Genomic DNA, 18,374 nt, shown 5'->3' with positions numbered 1-18,374 from the left:
AAATGTAAATTTGAACATGCATTTGGCCCTTCACTAAGCCACATGGTTGTTATGGCTAAATTCCCTTTCTATAATTTTGAAGGGAGACCGAATAGTTTATGAGTGCTGGTTCAACTAGAAAAGTTGGATCTAGACAACCAGGAACAAGTATAAGATCTTCTTCTGCCTCAGTCTTATCCCTTTTGGCAACCTATTTGCCGAAAGTCTGTTGAGACCTTTAGCTGAAGCCCTTGGCTGTTGCTAGGCTCTCTTATCAGCTTGAATGGTTACATGATGAAGGTTTCCTCAATTAAAGGTCCAACCTTTTCTGTAAGGTACTTTGAACAGAAAGAGTGGTTTCTTCATGGGTCCGAAGCCAGGGTCCCTCAGTCACCAACTATGGCCTTCACCAACTAACAAACTCCAACCTTTTTTTTATTGGGGATAGTGTTTGTATCGTTTTAATATGCTGTAAGCCGCCCTGAGTCCTGTTGGGAGAAGGGCGGCATATAAGTTTAATAAAATAAATAAATAAATAAATAAATAAGTCAGCTCTGACAGGAATGGCTGGGACAATTTTCTATCAGCAAAGCAACTTTGGCCTCTTTAGTTGTTTCATGTGTTCACTTTGGTCTTAATTGGTTACTAAATAGAAACACTATACAGAAGAGGGGAAAAAAACCAATACATGAAATTGTGAGTGTATTATGTTCTCCATGGTTTTTCAAGGTAGTCAGTGATTGAACATCTTTCTTATCCTACTTTCTCTTCTCAGATTAAGGATAAAACCCTTGATCCTCCTCCTCTCTGTTTCTTCCGGGTGTAGCTACTGTATGTCACTGCTTCCTCTCCTCTCCTCTCCTCTCCTCTCCTCTCCTCTCCTCTCCTCTTACCCTACTCCACCCCACCCCACCCTACTCCACTCCACTCCGCTCCAATCCAATCCACTCTACTCTATTCTTCTTCTCTTCTCTCTCCTGTCTTTGTCCTTGTCAGAAATTTTCTAATAATTTCAATGTTATCTTGTACTTCCTTGCCTTTCAACACCCCCCCCCTTTTATATCTTAGATTAAAATGGGTTTCCTTTCACTAGGTAGGTCCTAAGGATGCTATCTATCCAGACCAAAGTAACTCATATGGTGCTCCTTTCAATTTGGCAAGCTTCTGATCACTTATAGCAGATTGGTTGTGACCTGAATGGAGAGTGATGTAGTAGGCCAGGACACACTATTATAGGTAGTCCTTGCTTACTGACCATTCATTCAGTGACTGTTTGAAGTTATGATGATGCTGAAAATCAAGACTTATGGCTGGTCCTTGAAACCACAACCACTGCAGCACTTATCTGTAATGTGATTGCAATTCAGGCACCTTGCAACCAGCACACATTTACAATGGTCACAGTATCCCGTAGTCACATGATCACCATTAACAACCTTCACAGCTGGCTTCTGACAAGTCAAATGAATGGGGAAGCCAGCAGGAAGTCACAAATCACGGTCATGTGATGGTGCACTTAATGACTGCACTGCTTAGCAATGGAGTTGCCAGTCCTTATTGCAGTCAATAAATGAGGACTACCTGTACTAAATGTACCAGAATCTGCTACCGAAACACTAAAAATCAACCAGCATGTGTATGCCTTGAATAAACAGAGTAACAACAGGAACAAAGGTGACTTCAGAAATAACCTTAAATTGCATGATATAATTTTCCCCTCTGCTTCTTAATGTTATGTTCTCCTAGTACAATGTCATTTCAATAGGATGGAAAGACATGACCTTGAGAGACCTGGATTCATGCTATCTTTCTACTTTAATCTCCCCAGTGATGTTTTCTATGAATTCATTACATTTTTATAATGAAGTGTTCACAATATTTTCCAACCATGGAAAAACACACACCTTATTCTTTCATCCCTCAAAGAAGCTAAATCTGTTCTTGTAATTTGTATAAATATTCTGTACTAGGACATAAAAAATTCTAGTATTTATTTCTCAGCTTCTCTATTTGCACTATTAAGATGTTATCCTTTCAGTTACTTTCCCCCAAGTTGTAGGAGAATATAGTTATAGTTGCTCAATAAGAAAGTTTCACATTCACAGTTGACATGTTCAACTCTAGAAGATGCTAGCTGCTAGTTAAGTATCCATAACTTACTTCAGTTATGGATCTGTAAGTTATGTTACCAATGTGGTAAGTGTCTCTGAACTGACAAGATTCTTTCTAAACTGTTTCTATTGTGCCAAAGGCTGATCTCATTAAACTGCAATTCTCAGGCAGATGATGAGTAGTACTTTAACCTTGGGCTTCTGGGAAAAAAAATAGTTATACAAAAAATACACTTTCTTGGTCTTTTTGTTGCTTTAACTTGTTGACTGACTAATTGAGTGATTGTGTTTTGATATGGCTTTCCAAGCAGCCTCATCTCTAAGCAGTTTACAGTAAAAGTAATGAAAGGGGCATGGGAATAAAATTAAATTACAGCATACCCATTAAAAAGATTGGAAAAGGAAAAAGGGAAATCAACCAAACTATTCCTCTGTTGCATTCATTTGGGGAAGGTTTACAGGAAGAAGTAGGTCTTTAACAGGCATCTAAAAACAGAACAACTTGGTTCTCATATATTTTATGGGGAACCGAATTCCAGATAGCAGGGGCACAAGTAACTCTGAGATGACCTCAACTGATTATGGCATTGCAGCAGAACTCTCTCTATTGAGGTTAATAATGACTGCCCAGGTCTGTAATTGGGCTGTCAGGTATCCTGATCACAAGTTAGAATCTATATATCAAAATCATGATCTAGGATGTATCTCAGTATTAATAGACAACCAGTAGTGTTGATTCAACATAGGTATAACAATGGGGCACCCTGGTGCTGTCTGTCCTTAACTGTTTTCTTGCATATGTTTCATTACCCAAACTAGGTAACATCATCAATGCTGGTAGGGAGCAGGGCTTACTCTGTTTATATACAGTGGCTTGCCCTATCAGTGTTGGTGGGGGTGGTTTTGGAGGTTCTTTGGTTGGGATGTTTACTTTTATTTTGTTTGGCAATTCCTTGATTGGGCTGTTGCTTGCTTCTAGATTGTTGGTCTGATGTTAATTTCTGCTCATCTGGGTGCTGATTGCTGATGGGGAGGTGTTTTGGGATGTTGATTGTCTCTTTGGAATGGTATGTAAATGTCGTTTATGTCTATGTGCCTGTTGATGGCCAATCTGTCTGGGTGCCAGACTTCCAGGAACCCCCTAGCATTTTTGGATTTGGCTTAGCCTAGAATGGTCACAGTTTCTCAGTTGAAACTATAGTTAAGTTTTATCGTATCTTCTGACTACTAGTTTTATTCTATCGGTCCTAGTATAACAAATGGCCAGGTGGCCCACTCAATCTGTTACTACACTTTGTATTGCCTGCATTTTCCACATTGAGAGCAATAATGGCCTCATTCAGAATGCATTCCAATAATTTAACTGTGAGGTTACTAAGGTGAGAACAAAAATTTAGATTTTTCCCTTTCCAGGAAAGTACGTGATTGTTATTTATGTATTTGTTCAATTGATATGGTTGCCTCTTGCCAAATGACTCTGAGCAGCTAACAAGGATTTTAAAAAATCATAAGAATAGCAACAAAATAATAAAAGACACTGCATTATCAGCAATATGCAACCTCATGTACTTGCCACAATCTCATATCATCTGGGTCAATTCCTGCACGGAGAATCAGGTGTTCAGGACCTTCATAAAGGCCAGTAGGGTTATATCAATCAAATTAATAAAAGATATTCTGAAACACAGAAGTTACCTGGGAAGAACCTCAAACTTACTACTGCTTTTTTCTGTGAATACTATCCCACTACAAAATCTCTAGTTAAGATGGATGCCAAATCTGCCTCAGAACATGAAGCAGCAAACCTGTCAATTCTAAGCCTTCCTTGCTACAGATCCAGGCTGTACCACTTCTGAACTTGATATGGAGGAATTCTCATATGGAGTAGGATGCAAAGCCCTTCAGTCCTTGAGAATGCTGGCAGCAACAGATGGGGAACCCCAATAGCTAAGCAAGTGACTGAAGGAGGTCCTTGATAGGAATTGACTTTGCATTAAATCTGAGCTATTCAGATTCAGTTCTGGATGGGGAATAAAAGATGCTTGAATATTTAAGACCCCTCTGTGGCTGATCACACATCTTTATTCTGGTTATGGACCAGAAAGTCAGAGGAATGTTATTCACAGGAACAACTTCTCTTGAAATTGTGTTTTGTGCAATTGCTGCATATCGTGCAATTGCAACAGCAATCGATTCCCCCTAGAACTTGATTGCTTATTTGCTGGCTGAAATTTTGACTCCCAAATTGATTCAGGCACTGCTGCTGCCTAACCCTTTTCAGATGAAAAATTAAAGCCTGGTTAGGTGAAGAAAATGGACTTAATTCATAGCTTTTTTGAGCAAGAACATTCCTACATAGATTTTCTGGCTTGAGACAAACCTGTTTAATTTCTTCTAGACTCAAGTAAGAGGCTCACAATTTATGGAGCTGCCTCTTAGAGTACCTCCCTGCTTCCAGTTGAGTTATGCTGGGACTGCAGATGTCTCACACTGAATTGTTCTGTTTCAGAACTGGATAAACACACCCCTTGATTGCAAATGTGTGATGATGGGAGCCACATTCAAAGATGGCAGAGTGGGAAGAGGAAACCCTACAGGCACAAAACTAGCTGCAAGAGCAAGGCCCAGCTAGAAATGTATCTTCTGAACTTTTTATTTTTAAAGAGCTTGGTAAATAGGGCAAAAGGACGCCTCAGACTTCTGTCACTCTCAATTGGCCTGGCCAATGGCAATGGCATTCCACAATAGCAATAGCAATATAGCAGAATATACCACTTCATAGTGCTTTACAGCCCTCTCTCAGCAGTTTCCAGAGTCAGCATATTTCCCTCCCCCCAATAATTTTATCCTCATTTTACTGACCTCAGAAGTTTGTAAAGCTGAGTCAACCCTGAGCTGGTCAGGATTGAACTCCTGGCAGTGGAATGCAGAGTTGGCCTGCAATACTGCATTCTAACCACTGCGCCACCACAGCTCTCACAAGGACAGAGGATAACTGAAGGAAGTAGACAACATTTTCCCTGCAGGCTGAATTGGCTGAGTTATTTTAAAACCCTGCAACTTCAAGCCAAAGCATTTGCAGTATGTATGCAGGAAGTATTCCCCTCCCAAATGGATTAAATTGATACCTTTGTAACACATCACTTTCGAGGAGCTCTTTGCCTTCTGTGCCTGTGGACAGTAAATTAGTATAATGGGATCCATGTGAGCAAATGCACAGAATGATATTTTACAGTAAGAAGCCTGTCAAAGTCTAACAAGTTTAACTTTTTCTCAAGTTGGCACCAAACCTCAAAAGGAGAGACAGGCTTCATGCTGTAATCTAGCAGTAATTCCCTAATGTATCCCTGCAGCTCTGAGAGGGCCAGGTGGTTCTGCTCTCTTATGAAAGTGCTAAGTTAAATGTGGTGGCTTCAGGAAAGGGGATCTGCAAGTACAGTTAGTCCTCAACTTAGAACCATTTGTTTAGTGACCGTTTGAAGTTAAAGGGGCACTGAAAAAAGTGATCTACAACCGGTCCCTCCATTTATGACTAATGCATTATCTCCACAGTCACATGATCAAAGGTCAGGTGTGCCTGGCAACTGGCATATATTTATGACAGTTGTAGCATCCTGAGGTCATGTGATCAACATTTACAACTTTCCCAGCCAACTTCCAATATGCCAAATCATATTTATTTAATGACTGTGTAATTCATGTAACATCTGCAGTGATTTGCTTAACAACCGTGGCAAAAAAATGTTGTAAAATTGGGCACAATTCACTTTACTGCTTTGCTTAGCAACAGAAATTCCAATATCAACCATGATATAGCCTGATCCTCAGTTTGTGGATTTCTATAATAACAGTGATATTTTTATATTATAACCACCATTTGGAGTAGTTTCCCACAGCTTCCGTGTGGCACTCAAACTTGATAGAACTACTATGACAAATACTCAGTTTTCTGAGGGAAGCAAACCGATATCCTCCAGAACTTTTGATCTGTACCGTAGCTTTCATCAACTCCTGTCATACATACGTATACATCTTTTTCTTTATAACTCACATGCCATTAGGGTGCTATAGAAAAATCCAGGAGAGTACAAAATGATACAAGCAGAATACAGTTTTAATCTCTAGCTGACATAGCACATTATGCAGGCAAATCAGAAACTTCAGAAGTAACCAGAATTGCAGAGCCATGCATGCTAAGAGTAGTGATTTAATTATATTCTAACCCTGGTTGGTACTCAGCGAACCGTACAACAATGGAAGATGAAATGGGAAAATTGGCTAAGGCCTCTTGGCAAACTGCAGGTTTAAAGGATGAAGGTAAGATGAAGGAAGTTTTGGTAAGATGCCTGATACCATCAAACTATGAATGAATAGTTTAGCTGTCTGGGAAATCAAAATGATCCACAAATTTCCACCATTGAATGTGGGAAGGTGAGATTCCTTGATTATAATTTTGACGAAGAGTCTGAACATTAAGTGGGCATGGACTTATATTCTCAAGTTCTGTGTTATTAAAAAGATGCCATATGATAAGAGCTGGGTCAAAAAGTGGATACAAGGGGCAAACTGACTGAGGGAAGATCGGTTGTTTAGTTTTCTTCAATTTCAGTCTGTGGTTGGAGAACCCATCTCAAAATGTCCTCAAAGTATCTTGATAAAGAAGTCAAAATTTGTTCATCTCAACAAGGAAAGTACTGTTCAATCTGGGTTTTGTCAGATGAAATTCAAAACTTGAAACAAATACAGTACCTCATAGAAGAGAGAAAAGAAGAGAACCAAGAATTTGCCTTTCAAATATCTACCATGAAAGGAAAAAATGACTGGAAAGAAGCAATCAAGGCTATAGAAAAAAAATGCCAGAAAAAAAGAAGAAACAAGAAGAAGAGGTAGAACTAAAGACATCTAGAGATGCCAATCAAAACAGAGGCACCTGAGGGTCATAGGCATCAAACACTACTGGTATAGATGCCAACACAGAGGATCAAACAGTGGTGCCAAGCTTCAGCCATCAGAACACCATTCAAAACTCAGATGCAACCTGACAGAAAACAATTATCTGAAAACATTTAGCTGGAAAAAGAAGAAAAATCCGTAGGCAGAAAATACAAGACAATCAAAATAAGGGGTTTTCAACAAAAGATTAAAAGAATGCTTAAAAGAAGCTGGGAAGAAAAAAGAAAATAAAACCCTTATAAGCCTGATCATAGAAAGCAAACCATCCTAGGAGGAAAAGGGGAAGAATCGCATAGACAGTACAGGATGAAGACAGAATAACAACAGAATAACTCTTCCTCCTCCAAGGTATCAAAAAAACATAAGGATTGGGCCACAATCCCATATTGCTGTGCACTATCCCCCTGCCCCCAAAACCTAGAAGAAAACTATATGAATAAAAGAACAAATCTCAGATAAACTACTCTGATGAAATAAATATAGACTTTCATTCTTAAAGCTTGAAGCTACTTTATCTGCTCTGGGGCTGGCAGAATTACTGATTTCTTTTGAAAGAAAAGATCAAGTCAACAGATAATGCTGAAGCAAACTTTTCTGGAAAATGTGAACCCAACGTCACCAATGCTGAAAAACGTATTTGGTTAGCTGTACCAAGATGGAAAAAAATGGTGCTGGAGAATGTTCCAGGCTAAGCATTCCTTTCTCAACTCATATATTAGGAAGGGAGAGGACAAAAGGTAACCTGATTTCTGATGAACTATATATTTCATAATGGGGCACGATGGCTGGCGACCCCCAGGGGGAGAGCCTTCTCTGTGGCAGCTCCTGCCCTCTGGAATGANTCCATGCGGCCAGCCTGGCGTAGTTTTGATTGGGTTTTGTTAGGGGTTTTATATTTTAGAGCAGGCTTTTATGTAATATTTACTGTGATTTTTATTATTGCCTGTTCACCGCCCTGAGTCCCGTAAGGGAGATAGGGCGGTATATAAATTTAAATAATAATAATAATAATAATAATAATAATAATAATAATAATAATAAAGATACTGAGCTCATCAGCTGGAAAGCTGACAGTCTGGGGTCAAGACCAGAACACCATGCAACAGGGTGAGCTTCCGTTACTTGCCCCAGCTCCTGCCCACCTAGCAGCTCAAAGGCATGCAAATATGAGTAGATAAATAGGTATTACTTCAATGGGAAGGTGACAGAATTCTATGTGCCTCAGTCTTGCTGGTCACATGACCATGTCTTCAGACAACGCTGGCCCCCTCAGCTAAGAACGGAAATGAACACCACCCCTAGAGTTGGAAACAAATGGACAGGATAAACCTTTACCTTTACTTTTATATATTTCACAGCCGATCAAATAGCATGTGTAAAAAAAACCAAACCCTGATGAATCTCATGAGTATACATTTAGCAAGAATGCACAGTTCTTCTTAAGAAAGGAAAAACCTTTCCTTTGTGGAATTATCTTAAACTCTTGAAAAGTCCTGAAGGATTCTAAAGTTTTATTATTTTCTCTGAAATGGCAGAAGGAATGAAGAAAGAAGGACACAAAATGTTCAGAAAGTTCTAGAATGTAGAATTGGTAATTAAGAACCAATCAGTAAAGAGTAACAGAAGAAGATTAAGCACCTGCTCAGCAGTTAATGGATGGAAGGCGAAAGAAAAACAATCAAATTTTGCTTAGACTTAGCAGAGACTCCAGTTTCAGTTGGGAAACCTGAATGAATATTGAAATCCACAATAATCACCAGGGGAAATGATTGGGGAAACACGCATGATTCCTTCTGATAGTCTTGGGGAATGGTAAAACCAGCTTGATATAATGAAATTCAAACAAAGATGGCCTTGGTTTAGGGCAGGGGTAGTCAACCTTGGCTCTTTTATGACTCGTGGACTTCAACTCCCAGAATTCCTGAGCCATGCTCAGGAATTCTGGGAGTTGAAGTCCACGAGTCATAAAAGAGCCAAGGTTGACTACCCCTGGTTTAGGGAGACAAGGGAGAACACAAGCCTTTAAGGAGTTGTGAATCAGAACTCCAGTTTCCCTTCAGTATCCAGCTACACAGAATGAGTTAAAGCACATATAGCTTATTGCTGAGAAAGCTGTTAAATACTGTTGTATCTAAGGGAGAACACAACATTTCAGATACAATAGATAAAAGCATATGACCATCAAAAAGATATGATAATAAAGCACTTTGAGCAACAAATAAGACCACTGAGTTCAATGGTAACTTACTTCCCATCAAGTCTGAATGCAACTTATGTCTAAATAATTCTAATTCTACTTTTTCAAAAATTTGATCATAAATAAATATGACTGAGGCACAATCCAGCTTTGTTTGTGGCAATGGGCGTTTACACACACAAAAAATGTAATGCATGAAAAATAAATCTTGGAATCGATGGAGCATTCTATTATTAAGTTTTACCACTCTGGCTATTATACTGGACAGGTAGTCCTCAACGTACAACAGTTCATTTAGTGACCATTCAGAGTTACAAAGGCACTGAAGAAAGTGAGTTACGACCGATTTTCACACTTAACAACCATTGCAGCATCCCCATGGTCACATGATCAAAATTCAGACGCTTGGCAACTGACTCACATTTAGAACGGTTGCAGGGTCCCTGGGGGTCACATGATCAGCTTTTGCTACCTTCTGATAAGCAAAGTCAATGGGGAAGCCAGATTCACTTCACAACCGTGTTGCTAACTTAACAACTACAGTGATTCATTTAACAAAATGTGGCGAGGAAGGTTGTAAAATGGGGCAAAATTCTCTTAGCAACTGTCTCGCTCAGTTGGGGCTCAATTGGCTCGTAAGACATGGATATGCCTGGATATCGGAGTAAATACCTTGGCAATCCACAAAATTCATCTTGATGAAAGCGGGAGAAAGGAGAAACTAGGATACGAAAGGAAGACATCAGCAAGCATAGACTGACCTGATGCAGAGCACCAACAATTTTGCGAGTCTCTTGATAGACCATTTCAGAACTCCAGTGAGGGTTCAGTTTCTTTAGCTCTTTCGCCAGTCGATTGTGCTCTCGCAACCAGAGAGTGTGCAGAGTTGCCAAGGAAAGCACTTCACTAGACCTGGTATCCCCAGCCATGAAGCATTCAATCCTTTCAGCTTTGTCCCCCCTTGGATCTTGAGCGCAAGGAGAAGGCACTTGGTCGACAAAAGGAAGATATTCAAGCCCTTCATCAAAATAGAGCAGGTTAATTCTTAGGAGGCCTTCTTTGCTGGTCAGATTTCTCAGCTTGTTCTCTGTGGCAGCTGTGCTGCCATAAACAGTCGAGGCATCAAGGAAGGAAGTAACTATATTCATCTGTTGCCTTGGGTTTGCCACCGGTTGATTTCCTATTAGTCCCTGTTGACCAGTGGTGCACACAGGAGTTGAACGATAAAAAGGGATGCAATCCATCCTTGCTGAGAATGTATCATGGGGAAAGATCTGTGAATTAAATTAATTATTTTCCATGAAAGAACATAGCCTATTTTTAGCACAATGGGGATCAGATTTATTAAGTTTAGAATTAAAGGGGGTATAAAACCACACATATAAATAGAACGGTGTTTCCCACAGTAGATCTTCTCCAGTACAAATTTACAATCCTCGCTGCAACTCCTTTTTTACAATTCATCTACAACAGCGGTGTCAAACTGCCGGCCCGCGGGCCGGATGCGTCATGCCGAAACCACGCCCACCCCATTGCCGGCAATGGAAAAAAAGTCATGATACATCACGACCCGTCATGTGATGTTGTGAGTTTGATACCCCTGATCTACAATTTTACCCAGTATTTTGTAGTAAGGCCCAGTGCATACAGAAGGGTTTGACACAATGAGTGAAAGGCCTCTTCTGGATGGATAAGGATCTTGGCACAAGGAATAGTAATCACAGCACAATCTTTTGCCTAAGATTTGATGGGGCATCTTTCTCTAGATGTTGCAAAATAGTTCATAGAAAGCATTTCCATTAATCCATTGGTGGATCTATCTATAGATCTGTAGAATGTCTCATGCTTTATTAGGGGTGCAAAAAAAACAACAACCTATAAGTTTCTTGTCATATTTGGCATGAAACATGGGGGGCACTTTTAAATTTAAATAAATTAGGAGCACAGCAGATAAAAGGAGAGGATTTAACTCTTTCCTTTGATCTGTAGTCTTAAAAAAAAATTCTCTAAATATCAGCTGCTTTGTTGGCTTTTTTTTTTTCCTCTTTCCAGAGGGAAGCACAGATACACATTTTACAGTAGAAGCCTTTTGTGGCCGAACAAGTTGTCATACGCCACAACTAGGAATGTCTTTTCTGTCGTGTTATGCATGAACAAATTGAATTTCTTTCTTTCTTTCTTTTTTAACTCCTTTGTGTAGTTAGTGGAGTCAGGCAGAAAGAAAGGAGAAACAAGCATTTCATGATCTTTGTGCAGGAGAAACCATTCTGTATGTGGATGGGATTCTTATACAGGTAGTCCTTGACTAACAACATTTCATTTAGTGACCATTACAACAGTTACAACAGCACTGAAAAAAAAATGACTTATGGCCTTTTCCCACATTTATAGTGTCCCCACGTCACGTAATCAAAATTCAGACGCTTCACAACCAACTTGTATTTATGATGGTTGCAGTGCCTTGGGGACATGTGACCAGGTTCTGAGACCTCCTGACAAGCAAAGTCAATGGGGAAGCCAGATTCACTTAACAACCGTGTTACTAACTTAACAACTGTAGTGATTCACTTAACAACTATGGCAAGAAAGTCGTAAAATGGGGCAAAACTCACTTAACAAATGTTTCACTTAGCAACAGCAATTTTAGGTTCAATTGTGGTCATAAGTCAAGGACTACCTGTATTTGGCATCTTTGGAGTATAAATTAAAATGCAGGAATGATGATTCAGAAGCCTTCCCCAATTTTCCTTTTTTTTTTTTTGTCATTGTGGAAAACAATTGGCTAATTCAGCCATGGTTGAATTTCTGAATCAAGTTGTACTTTCCCATTTTCAGTTACTTTGTAGGAGGAAGGTGTCACAGAGAAGTGTTGATTTAGATTAGATATAACATTGCCATTCTTGTATATTACCCTTTGTTCCGATTATTAATACCAGTAAGGTTACAGGAGATAAATATGCTTACAATCCAAAGAAAGCAATATAGATTTTCCTAGGGCTATTTTAATGGAGCTGAAAATGTTAAGCTAAAATACATTTTACATTTGGAACTACCCTTAATATTATGTCATGGGGTTTTTATCATTGTGGTATCAAAATAAGTGGTGTTGCACAACAGTTTTTATACGGAACCATCTTAATTTTTCATTCAAGGGAAATACATTGGGGTTGCCACTTAAGTATGGAATTCTGTCATAATTCCACTGTAGGTTAAATGCTAAAAGAATCCCTCTGCTAATGATTTGAGCGTGCATTTTCATAGAATGTTTTATCCTTAATTATTAGGAGAAAATATTTCTAGCTATTTTACTGTATTTATCACAATGGTAATTTAAATAAAATATAATTACCATGCTGCCTTTAGAAAAATCAATTACTATCAGGACATCAAATATCTACTAGCTATTAAAATCTATCTCAGAATTATAATTATCACACTCAAGCGGATTGTTTTGTTTTGAGGGAAGAAATTCATTCTTCTGAAGTACATTTCTTATTAATCTTCAAAGAAATGATATATTAAATGGAGATTGCTGCAACAAATTTTAGAGACCAATTGCATAAGAGACCAGGAAATCGTCCTAACCTGTGTCTTCATTTATATGTATTTATTATTTATTATATTTTCACTTTCTTCCCACCCATCATAATATTCTTGACCATTGGGTTGATTAAGCTGGCTTGGAATCTGTATTAGCATTTGAATTTGGAATATTTTTATTTAAATGTTGAGCACTTTTTAACTGTATTATGTGTTCTTGTTTAGGGTGAAGTAAACATGAACACAGTTTACTAACAATAAACCAAAATGGGTGATTGTTTAATTTTGACTCAGCGTGTTACATGAACTGAGCTACTTTATGGCTTAGTTTATTCTGTGAACTCAATCAACTATGTCTTGTTTAACAAACCATGGTTAATCAAATTAAAATAACTGAATACAGCCAAGGGGTTGTAATGGCTTGTCAGTTTGACAAGACATAAAAGAATGGAACTAATTGCTATAAAAACACCTATTTTGTCTCCTACGGATGTTGTGGAATAAATGAATATACCCCTCAATTATCTAGTACAAAGTCAGGATATCTAACCAAATAACCAAGTCCTGCCTGTGTCATTTGTAGGATAACATCTGTTCTTACTAGATTAAAACAAAATGGAGATATCTGGGATGGATTTCTTGAATATAAAACATATCCTGAAACCCAGAGTGACAATTTTCATTACAGCTAGGCTGGATTTTAATTATAGCTAGTAGGTCCCTGAAGAAGGATTGACATTCCCTCAAAGGATTTCCTCATTTTTAATAACCGTGCTGCGTAGGATGGTGAGACTTCTGAATATGCTCACCACTGGAATTTCATATGTTGAATGCATCTGCTTGCACTGATAGGCCCCAAAGGTTTAAATACATATAAGATTAAATACATACAAGCACACATATGTAAAATATGCAGTGACAGATTATTTGGTCACATCCAGTACACAACTGTGAATGGGATTCTTTTTTTAAAAAAAAGTATTTAAAGTAAATATATATATTTTTAAATAGTACCTGTATTGGGAAGCATGGATTTTGGTTTGCACAGGTCATTTGGCAATTGGGGGCTCCCGGGAAGGAAAGTCGGTTTTTACTTTGGGGAGTAAAGGCAAAGTCATGGTCTATATATTGGCCCCACACCATGATCATATCAGAATATAGCTTATCTTCAGTGACAGCCTCATTAGATGCCTCAATAACTTTTCTGGTCACTTCACGTACCTGGAGGACAATGAGTTAACAAGTCACCATGTTACATAGTATTTTTTTTTCTAATGTTATCCCACCCCTGAAAAAACATCTAGCCCCAAATTGTTTGTTTCTTTGCATTTTGACAGACTGGCACTTAGACGCAGATGTAGGAGTTGGACATCACAGAAGGCTGAATTACATATTTACTAGCACGTTATTCATCCTTTTGGAAAATAAGAAACGTGCGACTTAGTATCTTGAGAGAGACCCAAATAACTTAATTATTTGGTAACTACTAACTGCATGACTATTCAGAGGTGACCTCCATTTAGTTCAATGAGACTTACATTCAGATATAATTACACTCTAAGAGGTCCTACTCCAATCTCCAATCATATAATGAGAGCACTGCTATCCACCCAAAAAAGAAGATGGGAAAGAAACTGAAAGTCACATGGCTTCTGAGAGGGAAGGGTTGCTGGATGACAACATAGAAGTAGTCAGGCAACAAAATATTTGTCCTTCAAGTGGTATTCCTGCAGGTCCAGAGGTCTCTTTCCCAGGCAGAAATACAGAAGTTCTCTTGCCTGTAATGCAGTGAAATATTTGCCCATTATGTATAGGAGCTTGCTAATGGTTAAGATGCTGGGCTTGCCGAGTCAACAGACCCAAGCACTGCGTGAACAGGGTGAGCTCCCGTTCCTGCCCTAGATTCTGCCAACCTAGCAGTTTGATAGCATGCAAATGCAAATAGATAAATAGGTACACCCGGTGGAAAGGTCACAGCATTCCTTGCACCTTGCATATAGACATGCTGGCCACATGACCACAGAGGCATCTTCAGACAATGCTGGCTCCCTTGGCTAAAAAATGGAGAGTCAGACATGACTGGACAGGGGAAAGTTATTCTTTCTGTCTGCAGGCTTCAGCAGTGCAATGAGACAAGCACAACTGTGTTTTATTTGAGCTAGTATTGGTGCTGATGTTATACAGTATGTGCAGACCTCCTTTCTACAATTTATGCATGCAGCATTTGGAAGTAGCAATGTTCACAGATTTGAGGGGAGCAACTCTTATCCTAGTATGCTCAAAAAGGTGTAATATTGAATACATCTATTCGGCCCCCAATCATATCTCCCTCTTTTCATTCATTAGAAACAAGGCCATAATTCCCCATATATCTATTGTTCATGAATGAATAATTTCATCCCAACATTTCCCCAATCAATGGGATCTTGGCTAGGAAGGAAGGGAAGCACCATCTAGAACCCCATCTTTTCTTTGTGACCTTCCCAACCCTTACCCCATGCAGCACACCTTCTACCATTCAAAGGCAGGGAATCTGTGACTCTCCAGATATTGATGAGGGCAACATCTTAGCAGCATGGAAAACTATGAAGGCTGCCAGGAATTTTAATTCACCAACATACAGAAGGCTGCAACTCATCCCTATAATCCTACAATCTAAGGATTAGAAGACAGTACACAAAGTTGCCCCCAGCATAGGACTCATCAATCTGAAAGAATCCACTTGCCTTTCCACATACCGTAAGCAATATCAGGCAGGGTTTTCACTCTGTAACTGGACATGAAGAGAGTGACAAAAAGGAGAGATGAACAGTGGTACCTTGATACTCAACTGCTTTGAAACTCATCAAATGTGGTACTCAATGCATTTTGACATGAAAATTTTGTCCTGGTATTCATCATTTGTTTGGTACTCAACACACAAGCTAGAACTTGCCAGTGCTAGCTGCCTTGTGACTCACTACATTATTGCTTAGGTGAAAAATTTGGTACCATCGTTTTTGGTACTCATCACACGTGAATCAATTAATGATGAGTACCAAGATACCACTGTAGTACTAAACTCTGTTCCCTGAACTTTTCATGTTGCTAAATGGTACATATTATTATCATGAAGACTTTTCTGTTCTTCATTACTTTTGGAACTACTTTGCCTCTGTTAGGCTGATTTTGAGTTCTGTTAATAGTTGCTGTTTGATTATATTTGTTGGATTGAGTGTTGCTGGATTATGGAATGTTACTTCTCAATGTGTTTCCTTATTTTTTCTTGCCTGGAAGCTTATGTTTCAGAACAGTATAGATGCCTACTAAACAACCTTTTATTGAAAGATGATTTCATCCTGTACTGACCGAAGGCAATGGAAATCCATTATGTAAGAAACCGGGATTCCATCCTCTGGGTTGACTTAGTTCATCTTCATAATCTGGAGGAAGCCATCTAGCCAGAGCAGTATTGGAAGCTCCCCAAGTAGGATGTTCCCTATGTAATTAAAATATTTTATATCGTTACAATTATTCATTATAACAGTCTATTCCATGTGTAATTTCCTTTCTATTCTTATAAGCAATCCTCAGTTAATGACAGTAATTGGAATTTCCACCACCTAAGTTGTAAAAGGATGTCATGTGACTGCACCGCTGAGTGATGACAATCTCAGCAGTTCCCTTTGCCATTGTTAAGCGAGAATCACGGGCCATTAGGCAAGGCCCTCCTTGTAATTTCCTACCAGGTGTCAGCAAGCAAAACCAATGGGAAAGCTGGTGGGAAGTCACAAATCCTGCAGGCTTGGTTGCTATAGGAGCTGCTGCAGCCCAGAGTGAGCTCAGCCACTGGCTGCTGAGTGCAGAAAACCAGGAAAGTCACACAAGCTCTTCCATAGCCTTGCAAGAGTCTCCAATCCTTGCCTGGCAAGTAGCTGCCTTGAGAAAGGCCAGGCTGGGCATGCCTCATCAGCAGTGGGAGGAAGAAGATGGTGAAGGTCACATGGGGAAGCAGAAATGGCAGAGCACAGGGCAGATTGGGGAGAATTGAAGCTTATCCTGTGATTGTAAGTGTTGGCAGGCTGACCAGCACCTGAATTTTGGTCATGTGACCCCAGAAGCACTGCAGCACCAGGCATAAATACCACTCATTCAGTCCTGTTGTAACTTAGGTCACTGAACAAATGATTGTTCAATGGAGCTTACCTGTACTTACTATTTAACTACAGCCAAGCAAGTCTACTTATGCCTGCGCATCTTGTACGTGGGATAGAAAAGAGTCGGAACATTGGAGAAAGTGACCAAGTAATGCTGGAATATATTATTTTAAGGGAAAACAAAGCTGAATGTAGCTATGTGTATCTTGGATTCACAAAAGAGATATTAATACACTCAATGTGACAGTAAGAGGAAGGAAGAAGTGATGGGCACTCACATGGTTGGAAGTCCTAAAGCATGAGATAATAGTAGCACAGTTGCAAATAATTTTAGTCAAGAGGAATCACAGAACAAGCCAGCGTGATTGCCCATAAAATTTAATGAAGAGTTGAAAATGCAGATAGAAAAAAAAATGGAAAGAAGGTCAGGCCACAAAGGGCAAAGTGATACAATAGTCCTGAACTGAAGAACATGAGGAAAGTGAGAGCCCAGAATGTGCTGACATTAGAAAAAGATGGCAATAAAAACAAAAGGGGCTTCTTTAGATGTGTGAAATTTAGAAGAAAAAGAATCAATATACCAAATATCCAGGGAAAGTGGTAAAATGCTAGCAGGTAACCAAGCGGTAAAGTAAAGGCAGATTTACTCAAGATATGATTTGGTTCATTCTTCTTTAGCAAAGAATTATAGGTACCTCTGGAAGTTATGAAGGGCAGATGAAAGGCAGAATTAAGGCTTGAGAGTGATAAAACATGGGTCAAAAAAGTATCAGATTCATACTTCAAGATTAGATAAATTGAATATTTTAAAAAAAAACCTAACTAACTTCCTGAATCCTCATGTGTTTTTTTGAGAGAACCTAGAGAACTGAAATGTCAGATGACTGGAGGAGAACCAAAGTTGCCCTCTCTTTTCAAAAAGGGGAGCAAAGAAGCAAACTAGTCAGTCTGACTTTCATCTCTAGGTCAGTGGTTCTCAACCTTTTTAATGCCGCGACCCCAACCGGTCGTACGTCGAGGACTTTCCCTGCCCGGGAGCGCCGCACATGCGTGGTTCCGCCCCCTGCGCTGGCCGAGGCATAGCTGGCAAGCGGCAGAGACGGAGCAGGCTGACCACCAGCTGGCCCAGCCCAAGGGAGGTAAGGCACCCGCCGGAAAAGGGGAAAAAAATGGCGCACAAAAAAATGGCGGACAGCCTTGCTTGGCGACTCCCATGAAATGGTTGATCGACCCCAAATGGGGTCCCGACCCACAGGTTGAGAACCACTGCTCTAGAGGGATTCTAGAACAGATCATAAAGAGAAGCAGCTTAAAAAGAATGGGATGATTAGACATAAACAAACATGGATCTGCAAAGACAATCTTTCCAGACACATCTTAACATTCTCTCTCTCTCTCTCTCTCTCTCTCTCTCTCTCTCTCTCTCTCTCTCTCTCTCTCTCTCTCTCTCTCTCTCTC

At 39.5% G+C, this 18,374-nt stretch overlaps 1 protein-coding gene across 1 annotated transcript in view; it reads right to left on the bottom strand.

Moving 5' to 3' along the window:
* Positions 1-18,374, bottom strand: part of TPO (thyroid peroxidase) — a 49,024-nt gene that overhangs the window by 16,371 nt on the left and 14,279 nt on the right. Inside the window, 3 exon segments of the mRNA XM_015816874.1 lie at positions 10,002-10,514; positions 13,795-14,001; positions 16,129-16,258. Of these exon segments, the coding sequence (XP_015672360.1) occupies positions 10,002-10,514; positions 13,795-14,001; positions 16,129-16,258 (850 nt within the window).

Source organism: Protobothrops mucrosquamatus, unplaced genomic scaffold (assembly GCF_001527695.2).
Source record: "Protobothrops mucrosquamatus isolate PMUCROS unplaced genomic scaffold, P.Mucros_1.0 scaffold515, whole genome shotgun sequence".
NCBI lineage: Eukaryota > Metazoa > Chordata > Lepidosauria > Squamata > Viperidae > Protobothrops > Protobothrops mucrosquamatus.
This window is presented reverse-complemented; position numbering and strand designations above follow the sequence as displayed.